The 20,325-nt window shown below is 41.7% G+C and overlaps 1 protein-coding gene across 5 annotated transcripts in view; it reads right to left on the bottom strand.

Moving 5' to 3' along the window:
• The window catches only part of Svil (supervillin), a 171,241-nt gene extending 154,219 nt beyond the window's left edge, over positions 1 to 17,022 (bottom strand). For 2 of the 5 annotated variants that reach the window (XM_023701802.1, XM_023701806.1), the window contains exon 1: positions 15,171 to 15,410. In XM_023701802.1, coding sequence (XP_023557570.1) covers positions 15,171 to 15,198 — 28 coding nt within the window. In that variant the 5' untranslated portion in view covers positions 15,199 to 15,410. Of the gene's footprint in view, positions 1 to 15,170; positions 15,415 to 17,000 lie in introns of those variants that run through there. The other 3 variants (XM_023701808.1, XM_023701811.1, XM_023701812.1) reach the window with 3 other exon arrangements.
• Between the last annotated feature and the right edge of the window lie 3,303 nt (positions 17,023 to 20,325).

The following is a 20,325-nucleotide window of genomic DNA, read 5'->3' as shown; positions in this document are numbered from 1 at the left end:
AGATCTGGGTTCAGTCCAACTTTCCCTGACTCTATGGCACATGCCCTTGTGTAAGCTTCTCTAAGCCTTCATCTTCCCCTCAGTATTATGTACTGTGCACTCAGTACTCAAGCACAAGGGTACTAAAATGTCTCAGGAGCTTTATGGAAATTACATGATCTAAGTAAGGTAGAGGTACAGAGTGTGGGAAGCCGAGCATCGAGGTGATGCCTGCAATCCCAGTGAGGCAGGATGTTAACTCACTGTTTGAGTCCAACTTTGAGAGCATGGCACAGAGTCCTGCACGTGGGCATGATGGCAGACATGTAATTACTGTGTGCCACTTCTGGCTTGAGACACACAAGGGCTTCGTGATGCCCCTGTGTGAGTCCCTGCAGGAATGAGCTCATGGAAAAAGGAGCTTGCTTTATCCCACAGAGTTCAACGCAGAGCTCTGTATAGGTGAGGTGCAAGAAATATGTGCTGAAATGAACAAATCCAGGGCCCACGTGGGTAAATAAATGACCTCAAAGCAAACATCCAAACCATGTCTCTTACAGTCTTTATACAAAAACCTGTTTGTTAGACACAGGCTATGAACTTGTTGGGGGTTAACAGATCATCTTTCAGAAGAGAATAAGCAAGCAATGTGACAAAGTATGTGCCTCTTTCAAATCCTCCCACCCCAGAGCGGCTCCCTTAGGGACAGAGGACTTTCTGAACTATATCAAGGTACTGCTGTCCCCAAGGTCAGCAGTGCAAGCCACTCCAGAGAGATGTCACCTAGGCTGAAACCGAGCACTCAAGACTTGGCCTAGGTCAAGTCCAGGTGAGTCTCTTCAGTTCAGGGAAAGCTCTGGGGATGAAGTGGCTGACTTCACCAAACACACCTGTTTCCTGCACTGGCAAAACTCTGTGTGCAGAAGGCCCAACAGGCTTGTTTCACTAAGACGAGTCTTTCTGCTTGTGTTATTAGACAGGAGAAAAAAGAGCACATAACAGAACACAAGACACTTGCCTCTCCAGTGAGCCCTACACAAAGTGGGAAAGTATTTGATGGAACACAGCTACACTTCAGCCTAAAGAACCCACACAGCATCACAGTACAATTTGATTCTATCCGATTAACACACATTTGTAGAGTTCCCATTGGGTAAGATGGCGAGAGATCCAGTTGCCCTGTTGGGCACCTCCTACAGAAGAAAGGACAATCTGCATGCCGTGCCAAAAGACCCATAGTTCAGGTTGTAGTCAAGGCTCGAGGGGGCCAGAGGCAGGTGAAGCTTCCAGGGAAACCTTATATGCTAGCACTTCCCTGGCAGGCAAGAGATGGTGGATGATTTCAGGGAGAGCTGCTACCAAAACACAGTGTTAAAGACCCGGAAGGTGAAGCTAAGGCGTCTGAGTTTTAATATGGCAGCAACAGGGACTCAGGAGGGACAGGTATTTGAAAAGTGAAATGACTGTATCTTGGCTTAGGAAGATCATTCTGAGAATGGCCTGGACAGAAGAGAATCTGGGCACAATGGGATCTGTTAAGAGCAAATGATAAAGTTTGGCAGGAGCTAGTGTGGCCAGGGCACCATATCCGAGATAGGCACAGTGGCCCTGGGAACCGGGAGAGAAGTCAAAGGTGACAAGGCCCCTGATGCAATCACACATTAGCAAGCCCAGACCTGCCAGAAAGCTCCATATTGTAGCATATTCCTGGTCACAGGAAGACACTCAAGAAATCATGCTGTAAAATATAAAATTGCAATGAAGGCCCTAAAGGTTCTGAGAGGCTTCCATGGGAGACGACTTCCTAATTACAGCTCTCTTCTAAGTCTTCATCCAACCTATGACCCCTGCAGGCATCCTTGTGAAACCCACCAGGCCTTGTTCCTTGCAAACAAGTTCTCATGGGCAGACTATCAAATGACTCTTGAAGTGGCTGAAGATGTTCATGTGGGTTGAGTTGCAAGGTCTTCCAGACACGTGGCTACCAAGAAACAGTCTTAAAAAGTACAAGCGAAGATCAAAGTATGATAAAAGATGGATGCCCCCTGTGAGCTGGGTACTTTAACCAAAATTTCCTTTGGTACCAGTTTACTAATCTCAAAAGTACTTTTCCCTGAGGGCTGGTGACAAACACTATCTCTTCCCTCTCTCTGCTCACCTGTGTCTCCTCCATGCACCCTCAGAAGAGTGACACAGGTGATCTATTCCTGCAGGACATTCAACTTTGTGGCACCTCCAGAACCTTCTTGGCTCGGTGATGGATAGCTCCTATGTACCTAGCATTCTGGAACTTCTCTAAGGTGGGTAAGGGTATAATTTATACCCAGCAATTTTCTTCAAGGTAGGTAACATCAGCATTTCGGCCAGAGCGATCCTGTATATATTTTGCATATAGCATGCAAACTGGGCATTTGCAATTCTTAACTATATCCTTCCGAAGTCCAGCAGCAGATACTGGGGAATCTACCTCACACTCCCAGCATTGCTAATACCCCTTAGGGTTTTAGTACAACTTCTGCAGAACTGGAATATTCACTAACGATGTTCTTCTCTATAAATATTCTGTTTTTCTACGATAAAAATAATTACTGCCCATACTTATTCATCTGATATGGTATGAACAAAGAGAATTATGTCAAATAAACCTTAACTATCTTAGAATTCAATGCTATTTTTCAGCACCAGATTACGAAACTGAATTAACACAGAGATCACAGCTATCCCCAGGGATTAAAAGGGCTAATGCTGAAATTTGTTCTTGGGAGAATTTTAAGATGAATCACAATTCAAAAGCTAGTACCTTGATTTTTCTCTAAAATTGCAGAGCAAATAAATTCTATAAAGAAATCCTAACGAATTAGAGTACCAAGGAAAAAAACCTATCAAAAAAAAGATAACAAGTGACTTATTTTCACATGAAGGAAGGAAGGGTTAGGGATGTAACTCAGTGGTAGAGCACAAGTTAACACACTTTAGGCTCTAGGGCCCATACCCAGTACCACCAACAAACAATCACTAATCAATAATGATAATCAAGGGGCTGGGGAGAAGGCTCAGTGGAATAAGCACTTCACTGGCAAGTGCAAGGGCCTGGCTTCAATCCCAGGTTCTGGCAATAAATAAATAAATAGAATAAATAAACAAAATAATGATAATGAAAAGAAGTAAATAAGAATACCCTCTGAACTTCACCCTTACTTATAAATTAATTAAAAATGCCTTGTATTATGAATATACTTTAATTCCAACAATTCAAGTGATAAAATTTAGATGGAATGTAAGTATGAAGTTGTTTTAATAAAATTGTTACTAGACCTCTGTGTATCATAAACTAAGTTCTTTTTTGTTTGTTTTGTTTTTAAGAGAAAAAAAAAATCCCATCTTTCCTAACTGCCAAAATATGCCTAAGGGTGTCTACAGGAGAAATAGCATTAACTAGAAAATACAGCATTAGCAGGAACATTCCGATGCTTGCAGTCAACAGTTCCCTAGGAAGCATGCTCAGACAGGTAGCACCTAAAAAAACAAAACAAAAACAAAAAACCTGCATTTAGATTTATAGGAAGAGTTTTCACTTACTTCAAATTTCTGTATAATCCTTGTTCCTCTAAATGAAAAGGGGAGGGGAAAAATCACACGACAATTCCTTATTTTTCTAATTAAAAAATGAAACCGATTATATCCTTTAATCCGGCCTTGGATGTCTTTGAGTATTCTAGTAGAGTCTCTTCTCAATGAATACTACTTTCAAATTTTAAACAAAAAGTAAAATATCCAATGTTAGCCCAAGCAGCACACTATAAAAAAAAAAAAAATCCGACATCACAATGCAAACAGGAACAACTGCATTTATCACAAGTGATGATTCAGAATAAGATAAATATAGAACGGTACTTTCCAAGAGGCCAGATTTGGGAAACAGGTAAAGGCTACATCCCAAAAGTTTCTCGGAAAAAAGAGTGCCAAGACAGTAACAAACAGAGTCTTCTCTTCAAGGCTATGAGTCCTCTGGAGTCCTCGAGGCTAGGCTTCCTCAGGCTGGTGCTGGCGGGGCCATCCATTCCTGGTAAATCCACTGAAACCCGAGGACGCTTCAGCCAGGGACGGGTCAGAGGCAATGTGGCAACTCCAAATACGACCAGCCTTTTATGGCCTGAACTCCAGAGCCTTGATACCAGCTAATCTACCAGAAATAGCTCCTGGAGCTCAGAGGAGCCCATCAGCTGTTGCAACAGGTCTGACCAGCAGCCACTTTGAATGCAATCAATTGTCCAAATTGTCTTTCAGTTGATTTTATAGAGAAACTCAACATACAACAGCAGTCTCCTGAGCAGGTTACAAAAAAACAGAATTGGGTGGGCAACAGAATCTCTAACTCTAGCTTTTAGATGAAAAGAGAGAACATACCATCATTTATAAAGCTGGGAATCTGAACACCCCAAAGACGAACATTAGATATCTGTATGTAGTACGTCTACCAAGCAGTGTGCTGTAATAGCACATGTCTCTAGACAGGTTTAGAATTGTGTAGATGCTTATGGATTTCTTAACCATATTCAATAACTGTAAGACAATTAACCATCAGAATAAACAACTGTGCTGGAAGTTCTCTCCAAAATAGTACAACAATATCTTAAAACCAAACCCAAGAGCTCTGAACTGGTGAGGATAAAGAAAGACCTCTAAGATCCATCTTTCTATGGCTTTCAGGTCATTCATTTCACTTAAAAAAACCAAAAAAGCCTTCACGACCTTGTACAGTTATGGGCCAGCCCTTCTTAAAGGGCCCTTTACATTATTTAAACATTAAAATTAAATATGACAAACCCCTCCATTTACAAAAGCACTTATAACGGTAGACATCCCCATTGTTACCAAGAATAACACTGTCTGAACTGCCTGCGTGAACTTTAGCATAAGCCTCAAGCCTCATCATGGCCTGTGCTGGAACACACACTGCTGCATACTCTGTGCAGAGCCTCCAAGGGTCACTGCTCCTGGATCACAGCTGAAGCAGGCAGCAGGAGAATCCTCACAAAGCAGGTTCAGAATTCTTGCCACTAACTAAACATGCAAGATAATGCCCACTCTTCTGCCACCATCCTGTGGCCAGCTGAAAAGATGACACTGCTAAATTCATGCATTTCAAATTAGCTCAGGAGACAGGATTCTGAGTGTTCTGACCACAGAGGACAAGCGTTTGAGGTGATAGCTCAGGAGTATCCTGATTTGATCATCCCACAACACGTAGGTGGAGAGAAACATGACACTGCACCCCACGAGTATGCACCACTACTATGCTATTATTAATAAAATGGTGATAGATACTGAACAGCCACGATGATTAGACATTGGCTTTATGCCTATTTAATACAAGGGTTAAGAACAATTTGCCCAAGACAATTTTTTTTAAACCCACTTCAATATGACAAACAAACAAAACTCCCAAGCATGGTATCTGTGTCGTAATCCCAGTCCTGGCCCATCTCATCTTCCCTTTGATCAACTTGGCTTTCTTTCATTTTAAAATTTCTTTCTCATGAATGTATTCATGTAAGTTCTTTCAAACGCTACAGCAAAGCAGGGTAAAAATAGATAAAAATGAACGTTGAACTTGACTATCTTGGAAAAGACGGGAGGAAGAAAATGAATCACTGCTACCACCATAATGCAGTTTTCCTAAGAAAAGATTCATAGCCACAAAATAAACACATCTGACTCTTGGACGCCTATCCGGCTGCTGTGCGCTGCTTCTCTGCAGCAACCTAATTTTCCCGGTCTAATATGTACTGCAGGCTAATAGGATCATTCTCCTTAATCACTTTTTTTTTTTAATTTTTTATTTATTTGTGTGTGTGTGTGTGTGTGTGTGTGTGTGTGTGTGGCCAGCTCAGCCATTGAACCATGCATGATCCCTGTGCTTTGCTAAGCTTGTTCTAAGTAGGTGCTTTAGACCACTGAGCCGTCTCACCAGCCCCCTCCTTAATCACTTCTTTTGTATACTCTTGGCCTTTAATTATTTGAATCCCAGTTAATTCTACTTGGGCAAAACGCTGAAACACTTTGCTAAATAATTTTTGCTTTCCACCTGATTCATAAAACTCTTTCCACACTCACTTCTTCCCACAAAATGACATGAGATAAAAATCATATACCATGAACTAAAATTAGAAATCAGAACTAGATTTACACATTGCCAAGACATCTGATGAGTAACTACTTATCATTTACTATCATTGAATACTACTAGCATTTAATACTAGTATTATGGCATATTGTACTATTCTTTTTAGTAACTTTTCATTATATACCTTTCTATGTATTTTATTTTATTTTTGCGGTACCGGGGATTGAACTCAGGACCCTGCACTTGCCAGGCAAGTGCTTATTCTACTGAGCCATCTCCCCAGCCCCCTTTTCTATGTATTTTAATCTGTGCCCTAATCTAGAAATTGTTTATTATATGTTTCTAGGATAAATTACATTCATTTTGCTATGTCACCTATTATATACTAATAATGAACATGTGGAATCCAAAATTTAAAAACAACATAATTTAGAATCATTCTGCAGAAATATGGAGATATAAACTCAGCTAAACATATATAAGGTCTATGTGCTGAGATTATAAAATACTTATTTAAAAATTCTAAAATGATTCCAACAATAAATACACATGCATATGTGAATGATTTACTCTCATTCAATACTACTAGCATTCAATACTAGTATTGTACTATTCTTCTTAGTTAAGTTTTCACTGAACAGGTACAGGCATACATACTATGTTTGTGGATTAGCACAGTCAATGTAATAAAGATATCAATTCTCCCCAAATTGCTCTCTGTGCTTAATGCAATTCTTACCCCAGCTTTGTAAGGATTTTCAGCAGATAAAAATAAGCTTATAGTAAAGTTGATATGTAAAGGTATTGACCCTAAATACCTAAAACAACCTTAAGAAGGAATAGAGAGGAATCAGTCCACCTCATGTTAAGGCCTATTCCATACCTACGGCAATCAAGACAGCGTGGCACCGATGAAGGGCCAGACCCTTAATGTACATAATGGTCTAGATGTCATAATGTAGAAAAAGGAAACCAGAAACATGCTCAAATGATTTTTGTGCCTTTCAACTAATATTGGTAGAGCAATTGCACATCCATAGGCCAATACAAAAATCTAGTCTTCACTGTGGTATATCCATAGCCATACCATGAAACATTACTCAAATGATACTCAACAGTAGAAAAGAAGAAACTATTGATACACGTAATGACCTTTCTGTCACTAAGTAAAGAAAGCCAATGCCAGAATGTTGGCTGCTGCATGATTCTACCAAAAGAACATTCTCCACATGGTAACATTGTAGAAACAGACTAGCCAGTGGAAACCGAGGTTAGGGATGAGGTCAGGTTAGCTATAATGGGGAAATACACGGGATCCTGTGTTACTATTGCACTGACTGGGTTAATGTCAATCTTCTATTTTGCAAAATGTGACAAGTGGGGAAAAACAGGTACAGGCACATGTGATCTTCCTGTATTATTTCTTAAAATTGCATTTGAATCTATTGTTATCTATAAGTTAAAATTTTAACCAAAAAGTTCAGCCAAGTCTAGTGGTACATGCTTGTATTCCCAGAATGCAAGGTTGGGAAGTTGGATCTGGGAGGCTGAGGCAGGAGTATCACTAGTTCAAGACCAGCCTAAGCAATTTAGTAAGACCTTATCTGAAAAATAAGATACAAAAAAGGCTGAGAATATAGATCACCATAAAGACACTGGATTCAATTCACAGTACTGCAAAACAAACAAAAATTTTTCTCAACCATTCTCACCCCTAAGACAAACATAGTTCAAATGAAACCTCAAAATACCATCCATTTGTAAATAAAATATTTACTGTAACTATGGTTTACCTATTGTCATTGTCATCTTAAGAACTTTAAATGTTCTACCTGAATGAAAGTCACTGAGCGAAAGTAAAATATCTGATACAGAATGAAATGTAAAAAGTACGCATTTCCAGTTAAATTTGTTTTCATAGCAGGTACGAAAGTCAGGATGACTAATGTCCTACAGTGGTCCATGTGTTAAAGTTTTGGGCCTCACAGCAGTTTTATTAGAAGTTTCCCAACCATTAGGACATGGAACCTTATGGGACGTCTTTAGGTTATTGGGGACATAGCCTCAAAGAGGATTGTGCAATCTTGGCCTGTCCTACTTTGTTTTTTCCCCCTCTGGTCATGGTATATGTGGGTCTCCATGCCATACTCTCCTGCCATGATGTGCTGTCTTTGCCAGAAGCTCAAAGGATGAAACCACTTGAACTTGGACTGGACCTTTCAGAACCATGAGTCCCTTCTCTTTATGAGTCAACTGCCTCAAATGTATTTACATTATAGAAATAGGAAGATGACTAATAGAAGTTAAATAGGTCTTTCCAGAGAATACCAAAATATTGAGGGGGTATTCAACAGAGAAGAGATTGGACACCTACTTTCCAGAAATTCAATCCAATGCCCAAGACAATGAATATCCAAAACATGATTTACATTTGAGAAATAGCCAAAAACTCCTTGAAAAGGAAGAAGACGTGGCTATTTCAGATTTTAACACTACTATAAATATAAAGGAAAACAAGTGTTTGAACTGTAGAATTTTATAGTCTTAAAGGGATTCTATTTAAAATTTAAAAAACTATTAATCTAGCCTTCCATGCAGCAGTATGGGCAGGTTGAAAATACTCATTACCATAAAACCTAGATGTAAACAGAAAACCACATCCACTTTTTTTCTTTTTTCTTTCAGTACTTGGTACAGGGTCTCACTATGCAGCTCAGACTCGTAGTGATCCTCCTGCTTTCAGCCTCCCCAGTGCTGGGATTACAGGTGTGTGCCACCATGCTTGGATTCAACTGCTGGTTCAGCGTGCCCTGGGGGCATGGCTGGCATTGCATGCAGGACCAGGGATCCAACCCTTGTCCCTGCCTTGCCAAAGCAGGCATTTAATCTGCTGAACTATCTCATCGGCCCCACACTCACTTTCATGAGTGTTTCATTTTAGGACAGATGAGCATGGGAATGCCAGGCAACAATACACACACACACACACACACACACACACACACACACACACACACACACACAGGAGGCCTCTGTAGTGCTTGGCCAAGGGGAGGACAAGCTCAAGGACATGCTCCAGGTTTTCCCAGCTCCTGTGTCCCCACATTCCTTCAGCCCTACCTCAACATCCAAGTGCTGGCCTGCCTTGTCTCTCTTCATTACCATTTATCTCTCACAAGCCTTGTTGCCTATCTCCAGATCCCTATTTGCTTCTCCATCAGTTTTGTCTCTGATTCCACCTCCTGCTACACTCTAGCAACTATTCTCCCAATGAAGGATTTGACACTTGGCCTACTCCCCCCTTTGACACTATTTTCTTTAGTCCTCTCCAGGTCCTGCTGATCATGATCTCAGCTGCCTCACTGCCCCTTCTATCTTGTCCCTCTCCAAAATGTCTACAGATGTCCCAGGACTCTGACCTTGAGAATCTTCTTGGTCTATTTCTCCTAGATCAAATTCTACCACACCCAACGTAGAATTCATGTTGTTGGTGATTCCCTGGAGTTCAGAGTACCAGGACACCTCACAGGAACATGAAACTCAAGACAAATGATGGACACACCCCATCTCTTACCACGAAAATTGATCTTGTTTCCCTGACTGACCACAACCTTCACCGAAGCAACTTGGCAGCCCAAGCCAGAAACTAGGGTCAACTCTTCACTGGATCTTGTGATTCAAATCTTAGCTGAGGTCAATCCTTGGAGCCTGAACTCCAGCTTTCCTCTTGACTTCCACTCCTTGATGATACTGTCAGGGCTTGAATCAGGACAACCACAGGAGCTTCCAAAACTTCCCTCCAACCACTGCAACCATCCTCTTCACTGCTTCCAGAATGGCCTTTAAACAGTCCAACCTGGGCTTCGTCCCTCCCAACAGTGGTCCTCCAGTGTGGTCCTGACAAGGGCTACTATCCCAGGTAGGTAGCACTTACTCCCCACTGATGAAGGGTCACTTGGCATACTTTTAAATTAAATTTGCAGAATGGAACTCACAAGTCCACATAAAAGAAGCACTGTCACCCTCTTGGATTTAGATACTCATCAGTAAGAGAAAAAAGGTACCCAGTTACAAATACGTACTTTGGTAATCACAATCAAAGATGTGACGTCATATAAATGACGTCACATAGCCCAAGATGTGAGGTGATTGACTCCTGAGTCTGTTCTCAATGGTTGTGAACATCACAAGGAATGGCAATGCCTTGCTTTATCACCAACATCATATTTAGACAAATCTAGGAGGTATGTGACACCAGCATATATATAATGGCATTAAGCAAACAAAAGAAAACCCAAACAGACAAAAATGTCTGGTCTGTTGGATAAATTCCCCAGGCTCTTCCCAACAATTCACACCCCTCTCCCCACCGTTGATCTGCACTCAGCCATGAGAAGCCTCACGGGCCGCGTTGCTACGTGCAGGCTGCACTGTCTGCTGAGCAGGCCTTCCTCCTTTTCACTTAGAAAAGTCATAATCACCTTTCAGGTCGCAGCTGACTTTGTTTCTCTTGAAGATCTTTGCTGACCTGGAAAGGGCAGGTACTCCACTATCTCCTTTTATCCTGATAACCAGCCATTTCTGCCACTACGGAAGTATAATAAATGTTTATGACATGAAGAATGAGAACTAGGATCAAAGAGCATGCAGTTAGGTGCCTTTTTTCCCCAATATAATGTAACTACAACATTCTCCTTTTGTTTTTCTTTTAGGGTTGACTAATCAATGTGTAATCCCCCTCTGGAAATGCACTGATGGGTTGGCTCTTTGGTTTATAAGCAGAAAATCCAATGAGTATCGCTGGCTCAAGTATGTCTGGGTAACAGCCTCACATTCCCCTCACTGCCCCCCTCTGATTCTGAAGTAACAATGACATCAGAGGCCTGGCCAGAGCTGTCAGTACAGGGAAAGCAAGACACAAAGCTTTGTCTAATTGCTTCAGCCTTCTAAAGAGCTCTGCTTTCTAATTGAACTTGAGCAATCATTGGAAGTCTTTTTTAAGCTGCTCATTTCCAGGAGACAAAAAAGCTAGGCAATCAGGGCCTGTATTCTGTCCTAACTTCTCACATAACAGGAGCAGGCAGAATCATTTCATTTTCTCAATAAGCTTAGGGTTTGGGTATCTGTGAGAGACTACAGGGACATGCATATTGCATATCTCCTAACATCTATACTGTTGACTCCAATAAGAGTTTATGATTTCGGCTATCACCACCATAGTCACATACTTTTTGTCAGTAAATTTTTCAAAAAGATGAAAAAGACGGATATTTTTAGTTAGCAATATTTCAATTAACAGGGGCCGGTGAGATAGCTCAGCGGTCTAAAGTGCCTGCTTAGGCAAGCTTAGGCAAGCGTGCAGGGACCTCAGTTCAAGCCCCAGCACCACTGCCATGCCAGCCCCACCTCCAGAATAGGCTGAGCCAGCCACAACAACAACAACAACAACAGACACCCCTCTCCCAGATATCTCAATCAATCAATCAATCAATCATTCAATCAACCAATCAATGGAGTCTCCCTGTATGGCTTCTCTCTTCCTGAAAGCTTAAGAAAAACTTCACTGGCTTTAGATGAAGATTTTTTTGGTACTCCAAGGTTATTTGTAAATCATTGGATTGAACAACCAATGTGCAAGCCAATTCTGCCGTCCAGGCAGCAGCTCCAAGCAATGGGTGTGTGGCAGAGCTAAGTAGAAACAGGACTGCTGGCCTCGAGGTCCAAATAAAATCAAGTTTGCCAGGGGTGAGCCTGGTTCTGATTCCAGGGACACAGCTTCCTGTATGGCTGGACCAACATCACATTCCTGGACGCCATGCACAGAGTCTTGCAAGTAATCGGATATGTACAAAGTGTGACATGCTCTAGCTGGGCTGTTATACATCTAAAAATATGGGGTTCTGCCGGCTGTCAGACAGAAAGCTGTCACAGGGCTGAGCCACAGAAGTGATTCCCAGGTAGGAAAGAGCTGAAGACAATGCTCTGAAGGAGTGAGGACTCCTTACTCCAGTGAAGACTCAGAGTTCCTCTCCTACCCATGTAGCTGCTAACATCACCACACGTAGCATCACAAGTGTGGCACACGCAGGTGCCGTTACCAAGGAGACCAAGAAGCATGGCATCCAGGAATGTGATGCTGGTCCAACCATAAAGGAAGCTGAGTCCCTGGAACCAGAACCATTCTCACCCAGGCAAATTTGATTTTATTTGGACCTCGAGGCCAGCAGTCCTGTTTCTACTTAGCTCTGCCGCACACCCATTGCTTTGAGGGTCCCAAATACAGAAGGAAATGGACCATGCTTATTCTTGCGTGAAAAACATGAAGCAGCTATGGAACTCCTCAAGGAAGGTTCTTAAGAGGCACACGCAGGTGCCATTACCAAGGAGACCAAGAAGCATCACAGATAACAGCAAGTGACAAGATGGTCGGCTGACACCTTCCCATCCCCCACAAACCAAGAGCCCCATGCATCGGGTTGGCGGTGCAGGGAAAGTGCTCTCCATCCCCACAAGGGTTCCCTCTTCCCCTTCTCCAGAAACAGGAGTGATGGCTGCACTGTTGGCCACTTCACAAAAGCCTGATAAGCCTGTAATGCACTGGAACCACAGTATGGCTAATTCTGTATCACCAACTGCTGCGTGTTGAGTCTTAACATGTATCTGCAGCTCTAGTTGGGAACACACTCCCTGAGCGCATGACCTCAGAGGAAAAAAGATACAGAAATCACCTTAATAAGGGAGCTGTGTGAAGCATGGACTTCATTGTTTTCCAGTGCTCAAGTCACTGGAGTCCTTATCTATACTCCCTTCAAAGACCCTGGGGTCACTCGCTGGGCTCCTGCCACTAAGTGGATGATTCATGAGCATTGATGAGCATCAGGAGGATCTACTGGAACATGTCCAGTGATCTCAGTGGGATGCACACTGCGTTGGAGGGAAGTCAGGAGATAAATAAGCAGATAGATTTCCAAATAATCACAATCATTTTGAAGTCCTTAGCATTGAATTCTTCTTGTCGTTACTCTTTCTTTCACCTACCAGTGCCCCCAAAATGTTACATATGTGAGGACCAAGATTTTTGTAGGTCTCATAGGTGGTTGTTCATCTCCAGTACTCAGTATATAGTAAGTGCTCAATAAATATCTTTTTTAACAAATAAAATGAATAATATATGTGCTACAGAGAAACTACAGAATCTTAAGAGTTTTTAAAGAGGCTCTGTACTACCTTCTGGGTTCCCCTCTGCTCCCCACCCTGTGGTCATAATCCCTGCTGGCTTTGGGTAGATGGTTCCACATGCATGAATTAGTTTGCCTCCATCCAAATACTTCTTTAGAAAAGACTTCCCTCATTAGGCAGGGTCTGATTTCAATACAGGAACCCTGGCAAAATGCTCCACGTATTCTGTTCCTGTATGTTTGGCATCACTTAGGCAAATCCACTTTCCAGGGACCTTATATGCAGAGCGGCACAGCTCACTGGCCTGGACAGAAAGCCAACTGACAAGGTAAGCCCTAAAGGCAGGATTGCCTTGCACTCAGAGCCTCCCTAATGTTTCCTGACAATGGCCAACTGGGCAAGTGCAGTCCTTTCTCCCTAGAAACACAATACTGCTTTCTGTACCAACAAGTATTAATTCAAATCCCTAGTGGGCAGTCCAGGATATGAAAATTACAGTAATCTAATCTTGTAGAGGAAAAAGTATGAATCATCATTACACATCTGACAGAGAGTAAAGTGATTAATGCCAGGCTGGATAGAGGTTAGGGTCCCCAGCGATGGCTCCCGTGAGCTACAAACCAAGCAGTGTGACCTGCCAGGCAACAGCCGAGAAGCAAAATTCTGGCTTCCGTTCCAGGGGAGGAGAAGCAAGGAGCAACACTGGGTTCTCAGGACCACACTTGAAAGCCTTCTGATCCTCAGGAAAATTCCACAGTGGAGGGACTGAAAGGATGGGAATGTGAGTCTCCAAATTTCAGTTCTACTCAGACTCTGGGATAAAAGCTCAGGCTTGAAGCCCGGCCAGTAGGAACTGTACAGTTTTTGGAGTCATGGCATCTTAGAGAATGACCCAGAAACCCCAATGCTCTGTAGGAGAAACTAATATGTAGAAGACAAGTGAGATGAGGGATAGCTGCCCCTTAAGAGTGAGCTGGTAACCACACCCAGAAACACACAGTGCTGAAGGAAGCTTGACCCTCGCTGAAACCTTCAGAAACAGCAGTGCTCCCTGCCTCTAGACTCCAAGAAACCTCAGCACCAGCGCCCTGAGAAAGCTGGTCAGCTCGCCAGCTGCCCGAGCCATCACGCCACTATTTTTTTTTTGCACAGCTGTATTCAATTTTCTGTCCTTGGGGTTTTAAAAGGAACATTTATTCCAGGGCCAGGATTCTCAAGTTTTATGGTTATACAACTCCCTCCCAGGGCCAAAGAATGTTTGAAAAGTTTTTTGCCCAGCAAAGAGAATTAGTAAACGGATCCAAATGAAAGTGAAATAAAAAATTAAGACTTGTTTGATTTTATATTCAATCTCTTACTTTGTTGAACTGTACCTTTTGTTTGCCCTTCACAGATTTTCCACCTATTTTTCATGCAAATGCAGGCAGGGGTGTATCATGCGCATGCGTGTGTGTGCCTGAGGGTGTGTAGGAAAAGGGCACAGGTAAAGCACATGGGAGTGCAAAGGTACAGTTAGTGTCTTCCATGGTTTCTGTTTCCTGTTCTGCTGTAAAATTTATATTAAATTAAGCCTGCAGATTAAACTGGACTCAGCTGATCACCGACTCTCCATGTGCCCATCCACTAGCTTGTTTTTCCAATTCAGAAAGTTAGGTACCTTTGCTTTTTGTCACAGGAGACGGCAGAAAAAAAATGCATACTTTTATTTACACTCTTAATGACATTTTCATTAAACTGCTTTATACTAACTTCATTAGCAACTCCTAAAAGTCACTGCCAGGAAAGAAAACCCAGAGACAACAGAAGGAGCCCATGAAACGCTCACCAACTAGTCTTGGAAAAGCAGCCAAAAGGAGCTAGTTTAGAAAATCCATGAGCGCCTTACCTGCCCTTTTCTGTTCTTCTTTCTTCATGTCATCAATTCCTGCATCTCAGCCATGCACCCCAAGGCCATCTACCCAGCTCCCAGACATCCCCTTTGTCAGCTCCCTGCCTGCCTGTGCACACACATGTATCTCACTGGACAGACAAAACAATGCTCAGGCTGGGGCCTGAGGTTTGCGACACAGTGCACAGTACACGCCACCCACATGTGTGGCCTGGCACCCACCCAAGACAAATAAGATGTTTTTGAGCAACAAAGCAACTTGCACAGATCCACCCCAAGCAGGAACAAAATGGAACCCAAGCTTCTCACTACAGATCCACAGTGCTGCCGTGGGTAGCACCTGCTTTCTGGGGTCAGATTCTCTGAGGCCGCAGGAAGAGGCAGACTGACCTGGCCCGACTCTGCTCATGATGAGCCCTGCTGCTGGCCACTCTCGAGCGGCCATAAGTCCCAAGCACAGCAGAACAAACTCGTTCTCTCCACAACCACTTTCTTCTGCTTTTTTACAATCAAGGAATCAAAAGTGCCCTTTAGCACCCTGGCCTGGAGCAAAGATAACAGGTTGAAATTCACAGGGTACCTCCCAGATAATCACTCTAAAACCTTCCAGGAATTGGAAGTTGCTTAGAGCTAGTGTAAACCCTAATCCTACGGTGTGGGACAGTTGAACAAAAAGCAAGGTTCTAAAATCAGGTCTCCTCTGTAGCCAATGATCAAAAATAGCCTAGCCTGATTTTGAGCATACACACTACTAACACTATGCTTTTCATAATAATTTTTCTGACCTTTTGGGATCTGTGCTGTAGAACACATTAAGTTGCTTCTTTCAGGATACTTCTAAAGAATACTGAAAAGCTCTTTTAAAAACCTCAATATAGGATTGGCCAAATAGCTCAGTGGATTAAAGTACCTGCAAGCAGGCGCAGGGGTAGGGGGTTCAATCCCCAGGCCTGCTGTGCCGGCCCCCGAGGGTGTGCTGAGCCGGCAACTGAGACTGGGCATGGTGGCACATGCCTGTAATCCCAGCTCTTGGGAGGTTGTAAACAGGCAGATCACTAGGAGTCCGATCTAGTAGTGAGATCCTGAGCACCCTATAGTTCCTTCCCTAAAAAAAAAATACAAAAATAAACAAACAAAAAACCTTAATACAGCTCTGGGGAGGCTGAAAACAGGAGGATCACTACCAGTCCAAGCTGCGTAGTAAGACCCTATACCAAATACATTTTAAAAAGAAAAACCTAAAAATAAAAAATAAAAACCTCAAAACATACCATCTACATATACAACAAAACATAACCAAACAGTGACATCAAATATTTAAACAAATATGGATACACACGCATGCACACACACAAGACAATTCACTCAAGTTTAGAGAAATAAGGTATTCTCAAATTTCATACCCAAACAGCCAGAAAACAGTGGACTTTAAAAAAAAGTTTTATGATAAATCATCTTTATTCTATATAATGGAAATTTCAGCTAGCTGCACTCAGCTATGACTACAGATGTGACTCACCAAAACGTGTATGCACATTTACATACACATATCTTGTAAAAGAAAAAATAAACACTACTTAGATTCACCCCAAATGAGCAGTCTTTGGTCACATGCTCAAACCGCAACCTCTACTGAAAACACAGTAGAAAACAGGCTTTATAACTCGGGGAGCCATCCATGCCCAAGCCTGTCTTCACAGAAGGGAAAGACTGGGCTGCTACTTGAAAACACATGTATCTTGGAAAGCTGTTTTCTCATCTAAATTAGCAAAGAAACCAGCAAAAAGAACTCACAAAGGTAAATGATAAGAACTAGGGCCAATTTACCTGAGGTGTGTGTGTTTGCGTGCGTGCGTTTCTGCCTCCACTTCTCTCAGGACCTTCTAGTGTCTCAGTGGTCCAAACAGCGTTCCACTAACGTCTTAGGAGCAACACAAGACCAAGTTATGTGTAGTCAGGTCTTTGCTTGTTAAATGCTTTTGTTACATTTGAAACCAAAGCATGGCTTTTCTCTTTATTCTGATTTCAACCGAAAGTCTTTTAGACCGTCCTACTTAAAATATGAAAAGCACATTGATCAAATCCTTCTTTCAGTTTTCTCCAAATCAAAATAACAACAGAGCTGGGCTGGGGTTCAGTAATAGACCATGTACTTAGCATGTGCAAAACCCTGGGCTCACCACCAGCACAAAACAAAAACTGTCAGAAAACAAAGCTCAGAATACACAGTTCCTGGGACCCTGGTCAAGTAAAACCTGCATGCAGGCCCTGCCCTGGGACTACAGTTAGCAGCAGCCTCCCGCAGGCAGGCTCATCTCAGAGCACTGGCCCCGAGAAAAGGTGAAAAAGCCAATGGCACTCATGTGGAGTGTCTCCCCAGCACAGAAAACAATTCTAATCCCAGTGTAGAGTTTCATGAGAGTCTGATTGCAGCAAAATTCATAGAAACAGTTGCCTAACCCTCTCCAATTTTGTACGCCATGTTCCCTCTTTGGCCCTCTCTGATCAGCTAAACTACTCTTGTGAGGTACTGGGTAACTTCTATTTTGGTGAAAGCAGCCCATGGATGCTTCTGCCCTCCTCCTGGAGAACTCGCCAGAGGGCCTACTACTATGGAAGCCCCCCTCCTTCATTCTCCTCATCCTGAGCCACATTAACATGCACACACACACACACACACACACACACACGCACAAAATTTTGTGGTTCTGCACCCTGTCTTCTCAGTCTTCCTAGCATCTACATTTATCTCCAGACCACTCTCTTTGGAGTCTTAGGCTTCCTTTCAAGCATCTGCCTAGTATCTGTTTGGAATATTTTAGAGGACTTAAAACTTAACAGAATCTTACTTCTCAAAGCTGGTCCTCTTCATAAAATAAACCAAAAACAAACACTCCTGTCTGTCTTTTCTCACCCAGGGTCAAAGTTAAGGAGTCATTCTTAATTCTTCCCTAGTTCTTATTTCTCATATCTCATCTATCACCAAGTTCTGACAGTTCAAGTTCCAAAAACTATTTTTTTAATATATACAATAGCTTTATGGAAGTACAATTCATATAGCATTCAATCTGTAAAGTATGTAATTCAATCATACAGTGTAAAGTATGTAATTCAGTCATTCTTGGTATGTGTGACCACTATCCAATCAATTTTAGACCTTTTTCATCACACCCCAAAGAAACCACAAACCAATTAGCAGCTACTCCTAATTTCCCGCTAGACACTCCCAATTGTAGCCAAGCACTAATCTACCTTCTGTCTCTATAGATTTGTCTGTTCTGGAAAGTTTTGCCTTTTTTTGGTTTCCTTTTTCCTTTTTAGTTCTGAGGATGGAACCCAGGGACTCATGTATACTAGACAAGTACTCTCCCAGTAGGCTCCAGCACCTGCCAGGAGAGTTCACATAAATGGAATCGCACACTATGTTCTTTTGTGTCTGGCTTCCTTTATGTAAAATGCTTTCAAAGTTAATCCACATTATACCATGTATTAGTATTCCATTCCTTTCATAGCCAAATAATATTTTGCCATATGAATATACCATATCTTATTTGTTCATTCCCTAGATGACAGACATTTGGGCTACTTCCATTCTTTAGGTATTATAAATGGTGCTGCTATAAACATTAGTGTGCTTGTGTAGACATGTTTTTATCTTTCGTGAACATACACCTGGGGATTTACACACTGAGTTGTAAGAAGAAGTGAGCCTAAGCTTATCTGTTTGAGAAACTGCCATGCTGATTTGCAAAGCAAGTGTGTTGGGAACACTGCATTCCCACCAGCAGTATGTAAGAGTTCCAATTTACCCACAGTCTCGCCAACATGTTCTGACCTCTTTCACAGAGGGTAGAAAGTGATATCTTGTGTTGTGGTTTGCACTTCCCTGATTTCTACTGATGTTGAAACTCTTCTCATGTGCTTGATGGCCATTAGTGTGTCTTCTCTGAAGAAACATTTATTCAAATCTTTTGCCTATTTTAGACTGGGTTGCCTTCTTATTGCTGAGTCATGAGAAGTCTTCATATGTTCTGCAGATGCTGTCTTATCCTGTGTGATTTTAAACACTTCTGTGGGCTGTCCTTTTGCTTTCTTGATACTTGCTTTCTATGAAGGAAAGTTTTTAATTTTTTTGAAGTTCAATTTCTTTTTTCACTTGTTTGGGGTGATACAGCAAAAAAAACCCCTCACACTGAAGGTGACTGAATTTACATCTGCATTTTCTTCTAATAGTTTTAAAGTTGTAGGTCTTACATTTAAGACTTTGATCAATATATTTTGAGTTAGTATTTGTACATAATTTGAGGTAAAAATCCAACTTCATTCTTGTGCATACAAATATTCTTTGGTCCACATACAAGTCATTGAAGATTTATTCTTTCCCCATTGAATTATTTTGGTACATATGTCCAAAATCAATTCATCAAAAAGGTGCGGGATTTAAGACTCTGTATTCTATTCTATATGTATATGGCTTCACCCATATGCCAGTATCATACTTTCTTAATTACTATAATTGTGTAGTAAGTTTGAAGTCAGCAAGTTGAATCTTCCTAGTTTGTTCTTTTTGAAGACTGTTATGCCTATTTGGGATACTCTGACTTTTCACATTAATTTTAGGATCAGTTTGTAAACTCCTGCAAAGAATCCATTTGAAATTTTGAAAGAGACTGTATTAAGTCCGGTATCAATTTTACAGTTTTTAGGAATGCTTGTTGTGTACTTCTTTGGTTAATATTTTCCTAAACATTTTACTAGTCTTGATGTTACTATGAAATGGATTATTTTCTTAGTTTATTGTAATTATTCATTGCACGTGTATAGAAATACAATTGACTTTTGTATATCAATACATCTTATATTCTGCAACCTTGGTGAGGTTCTTTATTAGTTCTAGTAGTTCAGTAGATTCCTAAGGATATAATACTACCTGTAAACAGAGAGAGTTATCTTTGTCCTTTCTGGTCTTAAAGCCTCTAATTTTGTTTTCTTGCACAACTGCCCTGGTTAGAAGCTCTAGCACAATACTATATTAATTTTCTAATTCCATTTGTTTTGAGGAAGACTTTGGGGGTTTTTTAGAGCGAGAGAACCAGTAGGATGGCGAGCTAGCTAAATAGATGATACACATGAGAGGTGACTTATCAGGTGT

Source organism: Octodon degus, unplaced genomic scaffold (genome assembly GCF_000260255.1).
Source record: "Octodon degus isolate 3935 unplaced genomic scaffold, OctDeg1.0 scaffold00141, whole genome shotgun sequence".
Classification (NCBI taxonomy): domain Eukaryota; kingdom Metazoa; phylum Chordata; class Mammalia; order Rodentia; family Octodontidae; genus Octodon; species Octodon degus.
Note: the sequence above shows the minus strand (reverse complement) of the source record. Positions and strands in the feature narration are given on the sequence as shown.